Genomic DNA, 18793 nt, shown 5'->3' with positions numbered 1-18793 from the left:
GTCAGCTTGTCTGATTATCAAACAAGGGAATAATTCTCTAAGGCAAATTGAGTTATTTAAAAAATTATAATTCATTACTGAATCGACAGATATAGTGAACTTTGTGTGTTCATCTTTAAAAATATTTAACGTTCATTTTGAAACAATTTGAGAATTTTAAAAATTACAAAAATACTGCGAAGAGGCACTGTATACCTTTGCCCAGCTTCCCCAAGTGTTAAAATCTTATGTGACTGTGGTACAATTATCAAAACCAGGAAATTAACATTTCTACAATATTTTTAACTAATCTATAGACGTTATTGCAACTTCATCAGTTGTCCCACTAATGTCCCTTTTCTGTCTAGGCTCCAGTTTAGTATCCTGCCTTGATTTAGTTTTTCTTTCTTAATCCACTCTAATCTACACCATTAAGTCCTTCTTTGTTCTAATCTTGACACTTTAGAGAAATAAATAGTGGCCAGTTATTTTGTATAATAGAATGGCCTTTAATTTGGATTCAGCTTAAGCATCCTCATCCCTAATTTCAGGTTTTGTCTTTTTTTTTTTTTGCAAGAATACTATGAAGTAATATTGTGGTCTTCTCAGAGTGCATACTCTGAAGAAGTTTTTCCTACAGATACCTTCTATATTTAAAATATCATCAGTCTGTATTAGACCCCAAACTATGTTGCTCTATTCTGCTCTCTGGAATCTGCTAAACTGGATTGATCATATATCAAAATTCTCCTCTAATCTTATTTTCTTACTTTTGTTAATACTATTATTCTGCATCAATTTACCTTGACTTCCAACCTCAAAGTTGCTTTTAAATTTTCTTCTCCTTGTTTCCTTAGGTCTCCAAATGCTTGACCTGCTTTTTGTCTAACCCCAATCTAACCTATTTTGCAAACCATCAGATAGTACTGATCAGAAATTAAATATGTTGTATTAGAGGTGGAAACTAGATAAGGTTTAGTTAGTAGACATAGAAAACATCGTCTTTAAATGCAGATTATGAGACTGCAGATAATGAGGTATGAGACTGACCAGTGTTTACATTTTTTCAACCATGAAAGTGAGATTGAGCCAGGAGCACAGTTGGAGACATCAGTTGGAATAGGGATCCCATTGAGAGGGATCTGGAGTAGACATCTCTCCCTGGTGCTCTGGTTACAGACTGCCTTTTATTTAATAATATTATGACAAAAATATCTACATGCAACTATAATAAAGAGTAATAATTAAGGGCAGAACAAGAAGCTTAGAGAGGTTAGCACAGTGTACAAAGTTGAAATCTTGAGAGTATCACTTAAAAACTATACCGCACCTCTGAGCCACAGAACTTAGGTGCTGACAATTTAGGGTTCTCCTGCTAATATGGGTGTAGCCCATGTAAATAAGGAGTTTTCCTTAGTTCACATTGCCTCACGTTCTTTACCAATGGTCGTCTTCACCAGGATGAAATTCTGGGACTAGGAGTCAGAAGGATGCATCATCTTGATGCATCAGCTCAGGTTACTTAGTTGTGGCAGCTGCTTTTTCTGCTCTCTTGCTGCTCCAGTTGAGAGTTGAGTATTTGTCCTGCACCACCATAGGCAGAGGTGTTAGTATAGAGTAGAGGAGACATTAACCCACACCCAGTAAAGTTCCTCTCACTTTTGCACTTTTGCTGTCACTTGTCTCCCTGCATGGAGTGCCCTCCGAAACCCTTATACCCAACCAAGCTTTAACAGTCTTTTAAAAGCCTAGTCATGTGTTGATAAATATGCTTCAGTTAATTTCAGGAGGTGGTGGTTCATATCAAGTAGTGTGCCAGTTCTTTAGTAGCCACCTATACATATTTTGAAATACCTGGCTAGGTTAAGACTAAGACTTTCATTAGTATTCTGAAGTAGAAACTTATGCCTGTATTGTTGCCATGTGAGTTAATCAGTCCAGAATAGGCATAACAATAAAAATTTTTTAAAAGAGCTATGATGGTATTTTTCACAGAAGTAGAATAAATAGTCCCTAAATTTGTATGGAACCAGAAAAGACCCCAAATAGCCAAAGCAGTCTTGAGAAAGAACAAACCTGGAACCATCATGCTTCCTGATTTCAAGCTATATTACAAAGCTACAGTAATCTAAACAATATGGTATTGGCATGAAAACAGATTCATAGATCAATAGTACAGAAGAAAGCCTAGAATAAACCCACACATACATGGACAATTAATTGATGACAAAGGAGCCAAGAATATACAATGGTGAAAGGATAGTCTCTTCAGTAAATCTGGTGTTGGGAAAACCAGATAACCACATGCAAAAAAATGAAACAGGACCATTGTCTTATACTTTACAGAAAAATCAACTCAAAATGGGTTAAAGACTTGAATGTAAGATCTGAAACCATAAAACTCTTAGAAGAAAACTTAGTGAGGGTAAAGTGATGAGCTTTTTAATTTGACACCAAAATAAAGTCAACAAAAGCAAAAATAAACAAGGGAGACTATATCAACCTAAAAAACTGCACATCGAAAACCATCAACAAAATGAAGAGGCAGCCTATCAAATGGAACAAATTATTTGCAAATTACATATTTGATAAGAGGCTAATACCCAAACTATAAAAATGAATTCAATAGGGAAAAGAAAAATACTACTTAAAAATGGTCTGAGAATCTGAATAGACAATTTTCCAAGGAAGACACATATGGCCAACAGGTACATGAAAGGTGCTTGGTATCAGTAATCATCAGGGAAATGCAAATCAAAACACAGTGAGATATTACCTCACAGCTGTTAGAATATCTCTTATCAATAAGACAAAAAATAAAGTATTGGAAAAGATATGGAGAAAAGGGAACCCGGCATACCGCTTATGGATTGTAAATTGGTACAGCCAGAAAATTAAAAATAGAGCTATAGGATCTGTCAATTCCACTTCTGTGTATTTATCCAAAGCAAATTCAATCACTACCTCAAAAAGATTGCCCGCCCCTGTATTCATTGTAACAATAGCCAAGACATGGAAACAACCTAAGTGTTTCTATCAGCAGATGAATACCATAAAGAAGATAGGGTATGTGTGGGTATATAAATATATGTGTGTATTATTCAGCCATTAAAAAAGGAATTCTTGCCATTGCGACATGGGGATGGACCTTGAAGGCATTATGTTAATTGAAATAAGTCAAAGAAAGACATATAATCTGATCCCTCTTTATGTGGATTCTAACAAAAAAGTAAAATGAACTCATAGATAATAGAGAACAAACTAGTGTTTGCCAAAGGTGGGGGATAAGTAGGCAAAATGGGTAAAGGTAGTCAAAAGCTATAAACTTTCAAATACAAGATAAGTAAGTTCTGGAATATAATGTACAACATGGTAACTACGGCTATTATATTGTACACTTGAAAATTACTGAGAGTAGATCTTAAAAGAAAAAAATAATTTGTAACTATGTGAGGTGATGGCTATTAACTAGACTATTTTTGGATAATCCTTTTGCAGTATATACATATATCAAGTCATTGTGGTATACATCTAAAATTAATACAATATTATATGTCAATTATACTTCAATTGTAAAGAACAAAAATCTATGATTAACAATTATATTAGGTTCTGTTGGAAGGTAGTAGCCATATAAGTAGTGCTTTCTAGTCTCAAAAATTAAAAAGTCTCCTTAAAATGATAATGTATAGGCATTTCAAAATCATATCTATATTTTTTAATTCAATAAGCATTTATGATACTTGCTATGTACTAGGCACTACTCTGGGCCTTTTGAAGATGTATTAATAAAGTAAGAACAATAATTTCTGCTTCTGTGGCATTCATATTCTTTTAGAAAAGACAGTAAATTTAGAAGTATGTTAGAATATAGTAAATGCTTTAAAAAAAAAAGAACTAGGTAAGGAAGATTGGAGGAGCCAGAGTGGGGAGAGGGTGGTGGGAATCAGAAGTGGGGCCTAGTTAAAGCACCACGGGGGTGGGAAGGAAGTAGGAGATGTTGGTTGAAGGGTACAGACTTTGAGTTGTAAGGTAAGTAATTTCTGCAGATGTAATGCACCACATGGTGACTGTAGTTAATAATATTGTGTTTGTTTGTTTGATTGATTGATTGTTTTGAGGGTACTGACATTTGAATGAGGAGGTGAAAGAAGTGAGGAAGTTGACCGCCTAACTATATAGGGAACATTTTAAGCCAAAGGAACAGGCGGTGCTCAAAGGCAGGCATCTCACCAAGGAGAAGATGTGGTTAAGTAGATAAGTGAGGGATGGAGAATAGTGGAGATGAGATTAGGGATGTAGGGGCCAGTGGCAGTGCATGTCCTATGGGACCTTAGAGACCACGGTCAGGACCTTGACTGTCTTCTTGATGAAATGGAAAGTATTGTAGGGGTTTGAGCAGAGGATTGACAGGGTGTTTTTATATCGTAAGACATGTCAGTTGTCATCATAAGTTTTATAAATGATTTAAACTTTCCTGTTGAAAGACCAGAATTCTCTAGATTCATTTTCCTAAACCCAGCTAAACAATTTACAGATTAAATCAAAATCATACAGAAGAGTTGAAAATTAAGGATTGAAAGAAGATATGAAAAATAACAGAGAAAACAATAGCTGAAGAATTAAAATCAAAGTGAAATTCAAGGCATAAAAAGATGTAAAAGGACAATGAAAATGGTTCAGGTTTATAACAACAACCACAATCACTGTAAAATTATAGTAGTTTACATATTTTTAGATAACTAAAAAATAACATCAAAGTATATAAAACAACAAGCAATTGAAATCCAAGACATTAACTAAATTACAGTCATGTTGAAAAATTGTTTATATTCTTGTGTGTGTGATATGTATATGCAAATATAGGCATATATGCATATAGCCCTGTATAAAAATACATATTTATATGTATAAATATATGTAGACATACATATATGCATTTATTAGTTCAGATATATAAACACATGTACTGGTGCATCATGAAATATAATATATTCTAAATTGAGTTCTGGAATCAATTTGTATGTTCAATTTTACTCTCTGTTTTCCCTTGAGAAAGCTTTTAAATATTTCTGGGACAAAAAAATGTTGTTGTAGTTTCAGCTGTTCCTACAAGCACTTTCATTATTTCTGTCATTATTACTGCTGCATAATCTGAACATAAAAAACATGGTGCTGTAACAAATGACCTCCCCGTACTGACAGTTATAGCAGCAGCATTTCAATACTGATGAAAAATTTCCCATCGAGATCTCTGGCCAGGTTTACATAAACCAAACAGGAAATGGCTGCCACTATTCACATTAAATCCAAACTGTTTGGTGTAACTTTATCTATGTTTTACATTACAGTAAAATCTCTTCTCAACTGGTGAAATTTTATCCTTTTTAGTTGGAAAAAGATTACTGGAGGTTTTGTATGTGATATTCTTGTTTGTCCTTTGATAAGATCTTTTAAAGATAGTTTTTTAAAGTTGTTTTACTTTTTGATTGTTTAAATGTAATGAACTTTGTAAATTTTTATGATAGGAAGAGGTTTGTTACGACTTTTTCCCAATGGACTGCTAATACAAGTTAGCTTGTCTAGCCCATGTGCTAGATGCTGTCAGTATCAAACTGCCTTTGACTTTCACACCTCTCAGGGGACTAGTAATTGTTGTGTTCAAACAGCCTGTAATTGTGATCCCGCTGGCTTTCTCAGTATGCTTCTGGCTATTAGAATCATTAAACAACTCAGCACCTGTTAACAGCATTGTAAATATTCAACCCTGCTTGTGTGCAGGTTGAGTCCAATATAGAGAAATCTTACAGAGCTCAGCCTCATAAATTAGAGCTTCTGACAAGTCAATTATTGCGAAACTGGGTTTCTCTGTGAAATAAATGAAATAACATGCTGACAAAAAGGTAGGCTGTCTGTTTATGGCAAATAGAAGATAATGACTTGATGATTCGATGCAGTGAGCATGAAAATACTTTGTATTCTTTATCAGTAATTAAACAGTTGTGTAATATTTCTGTTTAAATAACAAGTAAATTATAAATTTTGTACTGTGGAGAGTACAACATGAAAACAAACCTTTTTACTTAACTGTTGCATGCTTTTTCAAGTTAGTAAAGGGATTACTGAAATTATATGTAATGTTTTAAGCTAAATGCTTATAAATATTTAGGCTAGAAATTGCATGATGACTGACAAGTTCATGTGATGTCAGAATATATTATCTCTCAAATATTTTGTTAAGCTAAAAAATAACTATATTTACTTATGTTATTTAACAGTGTTTTATGAATTTTATATCTATTTAAGATATAGTGCTATCTTACTTTTATAAGTATTTGAAAATGCTTTAAGCAATGTTAGAATCTCAGTTGAAATATTAACAAAGAGTACTTGGTATAAATCAGCACAGTTACATCGTTAACAAAAACAGATGCATTTTAGAGTATTTGTGTTTATTGTATGCACAGGAGACAAGTACTTTAATTATTGAGATTTTATTATTATATTCTTGAATATAACATTTTAACTAGCATTCTCTATAATTAGAAGTTGTTACTTTTCATAAATAAATAAATAAATAAAATATATCACTTATGCCAGAATTCATGAAGTAAAGAATTTTAAGGATTTCTAAATTCTAGATTATCCCCAGATATTGACAGATGAAAGTGCTGATAGTCAATACATGTTATGTACATTCAGTCACTTAAATTAAATTTTGTAATTTTTTTCTTCTGCCAGTCAATGAGAATGTTGGTGAGAGCATTCAAAAAGAACTATATATATTAAGAAATACCAATGGAAGTTTTTAAAGTTATTCTGCTCAAAAAAATTTTAATTTTTAGCAAGTTAGATTATGGATAACATTTTATTGTAATCATCAGATAATAGTCTCAGAGGCATGATTTTACTTGTTTTTCTTTTTGGAATTTATTTTAAATGTTTAAGAAATGTTTATTCTAACTATGCGTTATCTGGATAAAAGCTAAAAATTAGTCTAAAAATGTTTCTAGTAGACTTAAATAAACATGACAAGGGATCTTAGACCATCAAAATATATCTTATAAATACATAAAACAGCAAATCAAATATATATGTAAAAAAGAACCTATAATTTTTAAAGGAAAGTTTTTATTATTAATGGTTTTAAATATCTGTGTTATTTGTAAGTGTACCAAATTTATTTACTACGTCATAAAATGATAATGTTGGCCTTCTGATTATATTTATTAGGGAATGGCTTGTGGTAATCAGTAGCAAAATCTATGAGATTCTTTTGTTTTAAAATGGCATGATAAATTTGTAGATAAAAATAAAATTTTTAACTTTCTGTTTTTCGTGGCAAAATTATTTTCATAAGGTCTTCTGTAACTTTAATTGTATAGCTTCATTCACACTCTAGAAATGATAACATTTATTTAGTGTCCTAGACACATTTTCACAAGTCTTTTTAATTTAGAAATAACTTTATTAGTTGTTGATATATATTTGTCCAGATACCTGGAAAAAAGTGTTGAAAAAGCTATAGGCTTATCAAGCCAAAGACATAGGCCTGTCAAGCCAGTAGTGCCCCCATTATCCACAGGGGATACATTCAAGGCCCCCTAGCAGATGCCTGAAACTGGACATAAAGTTTAATTTGTACATTAGGCACAGTAAGAGATTAACAACAATAATAACATAGAACAATTGTGACTGTATACTGTAATAAAAATTATGTGAAAGCAGTCACTCATTTCAGGGGATTTTTTGCTGAAGTCTCTGTACAGGCTCAATGCTTTCTGGCACAACACATTGCCGTCAGTTAGAACTCATTTTCTTTTCCTGTCATCCGCCCACAAATTTAGTGCCTTTTTTATCTTAACCTAAGCACTTATCAAGTACTATGGCCATAACTTGCAATTTGAGAGGTGCAATAGCAAAACTAGCACAATTTTTTTCTTCACAATTTCAAGGGAAACAAAATTTATTCTTCTCACAGACGTTAGCAACCTCAGCATATGATTTTCCCCTCTGCTTATTAGGTCAAGCACTTTGACCTTTTTACTTAAAGGGAACACTTTATAGCTTAGCTTTGGCATATATGAATTACCAGGATCATTACCCCTGTCCTGTGCTTGGAGTCTGGCATTAAGTAAAAGGAGAGTTACCTGAACACAACACTGCAGTACTGTGACAGTCGATCCAATAGCAACATGGCTATGATGTGACTAACATAATACAGACAGTGTATCCAGAATAGATAAAGGGATGGTTCACATCCCAAGTGGGACTTAGTGGGGTGGTGCAAGATTTCATCATCTACTCAGAATGGTGCACAATTTAAAACTTATGAATTGTTTATTTCTGGAATTTTCCATTTAATATTTTGGAGTGCAGTTGACCATGGGTAACTGAAACCAAAGGAAGGACTTATATTACAGAAACTTTGTCTGATAAATTGTATTTGTTGAGAAAAAAGTGAAAGATAAAATATATAAACACAGCTCAAACAATGTAGAGGTTAGGAGCACCAACCCCTGTGCAGCTGAAAATCTGTGTATTACTTTTGACTCTGAGAATACTTTACTAGTAGCCTACTGTTGACCAGAAGTCTAACCTATAACACAGCAGTTAATTAACACATATTTTGTGTATATGTATAATATACTGTATTCTTACAATAAAGTAAGATAAAGAAAAAATGTTAAGAAAATCTTAAGGAAATTACATTTATAGTATGTATAGAAAAAGTCCATGTGTAAGTGGACCTGTGCAGTTCACCTCTGTGTTGTTCAAGGGTCAACTGTAATTTGGAATGGTTTGGGGGGCCTGTCTCCTTTAGGGGGCTTTGAATGACCAGAATTTTTATTTTCACCTCTGAAGAAGAATGCATTATTCTAACTAAATACTTCTTAGTCATTTTTCAGGATAAAGTATTTTCTAATGGTTTCTGATGCAAATTTTTTACTTTCATATATGCCTGGTTGGATACAAGCTGGTACATTTTGTTTAAGATCATATCAGCACTGGTGTCAGTACTCATCTATTTGTTCATTGATAAGTGTTGCTTAATTCTGATCTATGACAAGAACTTTTCCAAGAAAGTCAATAATTTTTTACTGACTACCAATTTTTTATAAAAATCAAAATCCTCAACATATAATTATGATATGTTATTTTTCCAAATAAATAGCTTGTCAATCTTTACTCAATGGATACTCTCATATTTGCTTGTTCCTGGACATTTATGCTAACTTCTCTTAAAGTGAAAATATGTTCTCCCATGATTTAAGACCCGCTTTGTATATTTTTAAATAAATTTTTATAGTATACTGACCACAAATATTTTCCTTTGAAGAAAGGGGAAAAATTACCACTTTGACAGATTGTGATTTTCTTTAGGCCTCTTAAATTAAGATCATTAACACTTTCTTTAAGCTCTGAATATCCCCTTCCCAGTCCTGTACAGATGCAAAACCCTTGTCCTGGAGTTTCAGTGATAGGCCTCTTCTCTGAGGCCACTTTCTACTCCTATTCCTTAATTTGGATGGAGGCAGGGCATATAAATTCTTCATGCTGACTAGGGTAGGAGGTTCACCCAGCAGGAATTAGAGATCTATCATGACTGTGGGGGTAGCCCCTCACCTTTTGGATATCTTCCCAGACACAGATTTCTGGTGATTTTAGGAATTTGCCAAAAATCTTTAGGAGTTACAGAGAGGAGCATTCAGGAGAATTGAATGTTCTTAGGCTTTTTACTTGGAAATTGTACAGGGCTGAACCTATGTTTCTTTATATAGAAGCTTGGTTAAACTGCTTTATTGTTAGCCTGATGATGTCCCTTCTAATCTTTAGAAGGACATTTACTCCTTAAGTGTTAGGAGAATAGTAATTGACTAGATTTCCTAAAAGAACTCATCTACCACCCAAATCAATAGGTTTTTTAGTTTTTCCCCAAATTGTTTTAAAGATTTTATTTATTTATTTTTAGAGAGAGGGGAAGGAAAGGAGAAAGAGAGGGAGAGAAACATCAATGTATGGTTGCCTCTTGTACACCCCCCCACTGGGGACCTGGCCTGCAACCCAGGCATGTGCCCTGACTGGGAATCAAACTAGTGACCCTTTGGTTCTCGGGCCACCACTCAATCCACTAAGCTGCACCAGCCAGGGCAGTTTTTTGAGTTTTGTTAAGTTTGTGAGGGTGGGTTCTTATGTATAAAAGAGAGCTATATGTTTATATATAATATGCTTCTCACCTTTTTTATATCTAGTACATAAGTTTTGTTTGCTGTAAATGTGTAAACTGAAGTAAGGTCAGTTTTAATACTGGGAAGTTAGTACTTTTTTCTGTTTTGTGGGGGGGATTTTTTTAATAGTTTTTATTTTTTTATTACAATTCACATACTATATTAGTTTCAGGCGTACAACCCAGTGATTAGACATTTGCATAACTTGTGAAGTTATCACCCCAATAAAGCAGTACCTATCTAACACTACACAAAGTCATTACAATATTATTGACTTTTATTCCCTATGCTGTACTCTACATGTCCATGACTATTTTGTAACTACCAATTTGTAGTTCTTCATCCCTTCACTTTTTTAGCCGTTCCCCAAATCCCCTCCCTTCTGGCAACCCTCAAAGAGTTACCAGATCTATGATTCCTTTTCTGTTATTGTTCATTTCTTTCATTTTTTAGATCCCATATATAACTGAAATCATATGGCATTTCTCTCTCTCTGACTTCACTCAGCGCAGCACCCTCTAGGTCCATCATGTTGTTGCAGATGGCAAGATTTCATTCTTTTTCATGGCTGAGTCATACTCTGTTGTATATATGCGCCACTTCTTCTTTATCCATTCATCTCTTCTTGGACACTCAGGTTGCTTCCATATCTTGGCTATTGTAAATAATGCTGAAATGAACATCTGGATGTATATGTCTTTGTGATTGTGTTTTGGGTTTCTTTGGATAAATACCCAGAAATGAAATTGCTGGGTCCTTGTTTATCTCTTGTTATATATAGCCTTTGTTTTAAAGTCTACTTTATCTAGTATAAGTATTGCCACCCTACCTTTTTTTGTTTTGCTTTGTTTCCATTTTCATGAAATATCTTTTTTCATCCCTTTAATTTCAGTCCATGTTTATCTTATGATCTGAAGTGAGTCTCTTGTACACAGCATACATAAGGGTCTTCATCTTGTTATCCATTTAGCCATCATATGTCTTGATTGAAGCATGAAAAGTTGATATATTTTTAATGTGGTGCTGAACTTTACCTGCCTATTTTACATATTTTCAATGTATTGTCATTGTTCACCAGTGTCAACAGACCTTAGTACAGGTATATTGATCTATAAAATGGAATGGTTTTGACATTTGCCTTATTTCTTTGAATTGCTGTAAATGTAGCTGTTTTCTTTTAATTCTGAAAAGAACAATATGAAACTGAAGCAATAGTTCTAATAGAAGATATCTTCAAACCTTGCTTATTTTCCAGCTACTACAATTTGAGTGATGTGAGCCATGACTCTGTGAACAAGTTTCTGTCTCACCTGATTGAGAAGTCTCTGATTGAATTGGAACATTCCTATTGTATTGAAATTGGAGAGGTATGACTCTGTCACATACATTTCAATTGAAAAGTTTGCCTAGCTCTTTAACAATAGGGCTTTTGCCTCTAGTGATGACCAAAAGTTTAACAAAATTGTTGCAATAACAATTGCTGTATGAATGATTAATTTTATAAATGTATGCACTTCTATTGTAATTTTTCTCTATGTCACTTTATCTTTCATTTGAAATAGGATAATCGGAGCATTGAACCTCTGACATATGGCCGAATTGCCTCTTATTATTATCTGAAGCACCAAACAGTTAAAATGTTCAAGGAGCGCTTGAAACCTGAATGCAGTACCGAAGAACTGCTTTCAATTCTAAGTGTGAGTTTCATGGTGTTATTGCATTTTTTTAATATAAAGGGATTGTATTTTATATATTCCATACTTTCTCTTAATTTTAGTCTTAAATTGTTGCCATCCAGCTCCTCTTGAAATTTGGCAGAAACTAGTTATAAAGTCTTTTCATCTGTCAAACAAGATCACTAAAGCAACATATCTGAACCAGGTTCCCTATGGATAAAGTGGCCATGCAATTTATCATCCAAACTGGGATCTTCTGAGAATGGAATGGGGCCCTATTAATATTTAAGCCGGGATAATAGGTATAAACTGGGCTATCCTCAGAAGCTAGGTGATCACCCTAGCTTCAATATAATAATCTTTCTGTATTATAATTGAAAGCCCTTCTTATTACTTCTTTAGGGTAATTCTTCTTGAATCCATGGTGTTACTGAAATTTCTTTACATAAGGATCCACATGATTAAGTTCTCTTAGAATTAATACCAGAAAAGCTGTTTAACTCCTCACTTCCCCCCTTCCAAAAAAAAAAAAACTGAAGTTAAAGTTACTATTAGAAGTAACTTTTTCATCTTCCTTTCTGCGTATTATATATGCCTTATTTATTTATTTTTGTCTTTGTTGAGTTTAAGTGTAATAATTTACCATGTAACTTTATTAGCACTTTAGTCAGCATATACCCATATTTTGCCATGTATTATGCACTCCTGTGTGCACCCATGTTTTTGGCCCAAACTTTGAGGGAAAAAACTTCGATTTTAATTTTTAAATTCAATTTTGTATGTATTTATATTCAGATTTTTTGTATTATAAAGGAATTTTAGCATTTATTTTGAAGATATTATGGCATAACAAATTTTATGTAATAAATAATCACAAAACACAAGAACAGATACAAGATACAAGAAATTTTATGTACTGGTAACAGATTAGTGCTGCCCATATATATAATGCACATCCTTATTTTTCCCTCAGAAATTTGAGCAAAACAGTGTGCATTCTACACAGCAAAATACAGTATGTTACAAGCAAATACTATATATTATCTTACCCCTAAGGTGTGTTAGTGCTTTTAAAAAAAGTTTAGGACCACTGATTAGTCTTTATGGTCCTTATTAATTCACTGATTGTGAGTTGGTTTACTTACTTAATAGCTTTTTTGTGCCTTTCCTATTGCTTTATCATTCTTAATAGGCTTTAACACCCCATTAACAGTTTTTCACTTTTGCATTGTTTTCCCTTTGAGAAGTTAGTGTATAAATTTTGTGTAATATGAGGCTATGTATAGCTGTAGTGGGTCCAAAAATATTTGCTAATGAACTGATGAGTGGAATTCAAAGGATTAATCAGTTTTCTGTTGTTTGTGCTATAGAAAAGAGTAGAGGACTAAAGTAGAAGCAGCTATTAAAAAATGTGTTTTTTGTAAAATTAAAAATTCATTTCTGAAGTAAGAATGTTAAAAAAGTGAAGAATTTTTTAGATTCTAAGAATGATGTTGCAACATTGTTTATAATTTCCCAGTCAGAGATTCATAAAAACAAGATTTACCTGAGATAAAGACAGTAAAATGATGGTTAATCAGTTTGGGAAAGCATCTTAAACTAGTATCTGTGAAATTTAAGAATATTATTTTCTTTCATACTTACCTACTTTGATATAGTTATTTAATCCAGTATTTAAAAGTATTTGTCTACCTTGGGAACTCATATATTGTAACTAACACCTTCAAGCACTTTTCACATGCCAGGCACTATTCTAGCACTTTTCCACTGTATGGGTTCTTAACTACTGTACTGTTCTGCCTCTTATGCCACACACACGCACACACACACACACAATGGGGGAGAGAGGATGCCAAGGTGGAAGGAACAAAGTATGTCATGTTGAGACTGAATGCATTGTTTGTAAAGGAGGTTGGTAATACCACATGCCCATTACATTCTGTGTTCTCAACCCCACTAAAATAGTCAAAAAGTGTATACAAAGGCAATTAAGTCATTATTTTCCTCAGTCTTCTCAATGAAAAGGCAATGATCAGAACAAGAGGTCTGTCCACATCTTTTCAGCAGCCTATTTCTTTCCAACATTACGCTGCCTAAAACCAGTTAGCTGATATCACGGTGTACTTTTATTCACAGAAGAATAAACTCTTCTGTGAATAACTAAACAAAACAAATCATCTGCAAGTATACGTAAGATAAACTCAATAGTATATTTATACAAGTATCATTCACTGGTACCCCCTTCATAATTTCCACAGCAACAATGATACAATCTCTTTATCCTGTGATATGTAGTCCAAGAAACTCTGAACTTCTTATAGTGTCTGAGCCTATAATATCTTAGAGAGAATTGCTTGAGTGAGGATACTGGGACATGGAGCCTTGGGACTCACATTGACAAGGAGATCTACAGGTGCCACTGTTTTGTCAATTTCTTGTCTAGGAATTAATCTTTGTTCAAAAGAGAACATATGAATACTAACAGAGAAACATTAAATAATAAAGTAAGATTGTATTTGAAGTAATTACAGTGCAACTTCTGAAATCATTTTTTCAATGAAAAGTTTTTTAATGTTTTCTACATCCACATCCATGATTTCTAAATGGGTCACATAGCCTCATTATCTTCTCTACTCTCATCTCCAAAAAGTACTGATCTCCTTGTGGTTTTGAAACTGGGAGGAGGAAGCTGGAGATGACAGGAGCTTAGAGAACAGGATGATAAGCACAACACAGAACAAAGAAAAGCAGTGAGGGTAGCATTAGTGTCCCAAAGGCCTCATTCCATTGTCTTGGTTTTGTTTTATAATGCTTCGTTATGTCACATTATGTTTTTGAACAATTCAATATTATAACTCACCCACTTCAGTGTCTCCTTTTACTAAGATACAACATTGATGCTTCTAAAGTCATTTTTAAACTTCTTTTAAATTATTAATTAAGAAGCACTTTAAGTATTCCTAAGAAGACCACAACTGAAAAGCTTCTATTTTCTTGGGTATTGCTTTGAACTTACTGTAACATTTTTAACAATTTAATGTACTTACTATTTCTTAGGGTACATATTGTATTTAACTTCTGAGTTTTGTGGGGGAGGTTATATTAATGACAGTGTAGAAATTATGATGTTGAAGATTTTGTTAGGTCTTTTGAATATGCTGCAGTGTGATTATTGTTGACACGGAGAAACATAATCTAGATCATAACCATAGAATGGAAAGAGAGTATTAAAACATTGAGTCGCACTTCTAACAAGCATTTAAAAATACATAAGCCTATTATTTGTCTTCAATTGACATAAAAACATAGTTTCAAATGATGATCTCTAGGTTTAATATATTTGTAACTGATAATTAATATGGTTTTTTTAGGCGTTTCTTTAGAGAAGATATATGCATACATTTAGAATTTCATACTTCACCATAGATTTGTTTTTCCTTTATTTAAATGAATTGGAATTTATCTGGCCATTTTGTATATTGCTATCAACTTTTCTAAAATAAGAATTAGAATATTTTGAGTAGGACTATAATTTGATTGCCATATTAATATTTATCAGAAAAGATACTTTCCTTCAAAAATAAGAGAAAATACTTAATCAGATCGTTTATTTCATGGTATGCTTCCTTTCACGGTGTTTTTGAAACTGTAGACTTCCTCTCACACTGGGTTTTCTAGCAGAAGGTTGTCAGGTCTGATTAAAAATTCCATACATTAGTTACATTTATACCCTATCTTCTGAATTCTACTCTCTTTGTTCTTCTATCATTTGGATGGTTGGGGTTGCCCTTGAAGTTTGCAGAATTCTATTGACAGTATCACGCTTTTAACAAAAGGATGGGGGCAACAGGAAATTTCTGAGTTTAAAGATGAAAACTAAACTCTTCCAAATAGTAGTGAGCCTGTGCTAAATGAAATTGTCTTAATATCTCAAGCAGATAGAGAACATGTATAAATTAGATGTTTTATTCTCCATATGTTACTCTACATTTATCTATATTAAATTTTATCACTTACATTTCTACTCACACATTATTATTGATTTACTCAAAAAATACTTATTTTGTGCCTACAATGTATGAGGCTCTTGTCTCTCTCTAGGGGCCAGAGATAGGAGATAGAACAGGGAACATTATTGACAAACTGTGTGTGTGTGTGTGTGTGTGTGTGTGTGTGTGTATACACAGGTATGGGCCATGGTAATAAACTGTAAAACACACTGGGGTGTTGTTACTAACAGAGGTCACCAGCTCAGTCCAATGGTCTAAGAATGATAGCAGAATGTTGCCCATCATCAGAACCAGTCTCTGAAATAAAACAGATAATAGTATTCTGTCCTTCATATTAATTTTCCCTATGCAGGAGATTTGCTGTATACGTATCTCCTGGCCCCACATCAAAGAACATCATAGGGACGTTTGAGCGAGTCCAACTGAGCTACTCAAATGATAGAAGATATGTGAATAGGGCATTTCAGTCTGGAAAGGCAAAGGCTTTGAGTCGATGAAACTGAAATTCCAATCGTGAGCTGTATGTAGTAAGGGAGGCCCTCTTTAGATCTTGAGCAGGGTACCTTTTTCAATTAGTAGGAAGTTCCATCCGATCCTGCAAGTAATAAACTCAGAGAATTTATTACTTCAATTGATGGATATAATATAGGCCAAAAATGTATAGATTCAAAAAGGGCTGGAATGAATTTATTAATGATAAAACTACTAAAGAACTGAAAAAGGAGATGGAATTGTGCCTGTCATGTTTGGTGTGATGGATGATGACCATTCCGTTACAGATCAGGGGAGGCAAGGACGATGACTAGACCTTTGTGGCATGTTTTTTTTCTCTTGGCCCACCAGACTTGGAATATTTTTTTCCTGTGGCCTGGTTGGGGGAAGGTTTCTTTTCTTTAGATGTAACAGTTTGCTATACTTATATGAGCTTATTTCCATTGATTATTACTTTGTTATACAGGGTGTGGCAAATGTATGTTTAAGTTGTTTATATGAAAAACAATACAATAATTAATAAATAATAATACAAGAATAAACTTTCACATACAACTTTAAACCTACTTTTCCCCACCCTGTATATAAGTCTTTATTTCAGTCAACACTGAAAAAGAAAATGCACTTCCACTGATGACTTTTTTTTTAGGAAACCCTCTTTTAACATCTCTGTTACTTTCTTTTCCTCCCAAGAAATTGAACTCTTTCTGGATACATTTTGAGATGCCATTGCTTTTAAATGATAGTGAAATACTGTGTTCTGGGTGTAAGGCCAAAGACTATTAACACTCTCTGTCTTCACTAATGTTGTTCTATAATAATAACCCATTTATTTAAATCTTGTCTTTCCAATATATCCATTAAATAATAATAACCACTACCTTTTATTGAGCACTTCCTACAAAGACATTTTAATACACATTATTTATAACAGCCTTTTATGGTAAATGTTAATATACAGAAAACAAAATTGAAGTTTAAGGAGATTAATTAAGTTTTCCAGGTTCTATAGAAAGTAGCTCTTTAGAACTCTTCTCTATACCTTCCTTCCTCTCCTAGATGTAATTTATCCTTTTCATATCATTTAATTCCAACTTCAAAAAGGAAATTTAAAGATTGAAATGTAAGGTATATACTTTTAAAAAGTCAATCAAGAAACAGTTATTTTAAAATTATGTGTGACCTTGTGACTAATAATTATAGATTATTAAGTGCAGACATTAATTACTGGAAAAATGATTATTTCAATAATCCTTATTGAAAATATATATTTTAAGTTTTAAACTATATAATGCTATTTGAAAAGGTTAGGTATTTTATAAGAACTCTTGCCAAGTTTTTTTAACACCATGAATTAATAAGCTTTATAATTAAGGCATCTGCTTCACACTTCTATTTTTAACCAGTGACATTACATCTGTCTTGCTCCATTTAATGCCCTTCTCTTACTTATGGAAGCATTTAGCAGTTTTGGCAACAGGGATTACATGGCATAGAGTAAGTAGTCTAATTAGATATAAGTGAAAATCCCGAGGGAAAGGGGCATTTAAAAAGTAATTTGAAGAATCTCTTAATGATGTTGGCACTGAAAGCCCAGGTCCAGAGTAGAAAGCGACTATCGCCATGGCGAGCAGGGCCTGCAATTTGCTGTGCTCCGTAGACAGCAATAGAAATGAAAAGATTACGAAGTTAGAGAAAATTTATTTGAATACATTTTTCAGAAGATGCTTGCTATTGTATTAAGAGCTCAGAAAGAAAGCAAAATATGTCCCAAATGTATTCTGTCCCTATAATTTTCCAAAAAAGAAATTCTTAAAGACATACATAGTTGTTATGGTTTTCATGACTACACAGAAATAGGAGATTATATATAAAATGTCCAACTTGAAAAATTATGAAAATGTTAATTTTCCACAAAGTCTTGGATATTGACTGAAAGTTTGAGTTTTGTGTTTTAATATAAAACAGAGCCATTCCAAATTTACAGAAGGACCAGAGCAATAAGATTTTGACATGTCAGTAAATTTCTGAGTTTGGCACTTTTCTATAGTGCTTTCTGTAAAAGCACACCGATTCTTTGCTCTGCCCACACATAGAACATTTTTCATTAATATAGCATTTTCAGTGCTTGAATTTTGTCCTGTTTGGAGCACAGCTACATTTTTGATAGAAAAATGCAAATGTATCTTTCTTAAAACATGTGATTGGAAAAATTAAGCAAGAATTTTTTTTTAAAGGAAGAGAAATTTAAAATGAAGAAAATAAAAAGGACAAGCAGATACAAATGGTATTGGTAGGGGACCCAGCGTGTAAAATTAAAGAGTTCATTAAAGGAAAAATGAAAGGAAGGAAAGGTTAACTGAGTAACAGTGAACACCACCAACCTCATGGCCTTGCATTTCCAAAT

The 18793-nt window shown here is 33.1% G+C and overlaps 1 protein-coding gene across 2 annotated transcripts in view; it reads left to right on the top strand.

Annotated features, from left to right (window-relative positions):
* Positions 1 to 18793, top strand: part of ASCC3 (activating signal cointegrator 1 complex subunit 3) — a 310528-nt gene that overhangs the window by 216962 nt on the left and 74773 nt on the right. For both annotated transcript variants that reach the window (XM_028508379.2, XM_036024518.1), the window contains exons 35-36: positions 11464 to 11575; positions 11771 to 11905. In XM_028508379.2, coding sequence (XP_028364180.1) covers positions 11464 to 11575; positions 11771 to 11905 — 247 coding nt within the window. The remainder of the gene's footprint in view (positions 1 to 11463; positions 11576 to 11770; positions 11906 to 18793) is intronic.

Source organism: Phyllostomus discolor, chromosome 4, assembly GCF_004126475.2.
Source record: "Phyllostomus discolor isolate MPI-MPIP mPhyDis1 chromosome 4, mPhyDis1.pri.v3, whole genome shotgun sequence".
Taxonomy (NCBI): Eukaryota; Metazoa; Chordata; class Mammalia; order Chiroptera; family Phyllostomidae; genus Phyllostomus; species Phyllostomus discolor.
The sequence above is the reverse complement of the archived record's forward strand: the minus strand, read 5'-3'. Positions and strand labels throughout refer to the sequence as shown.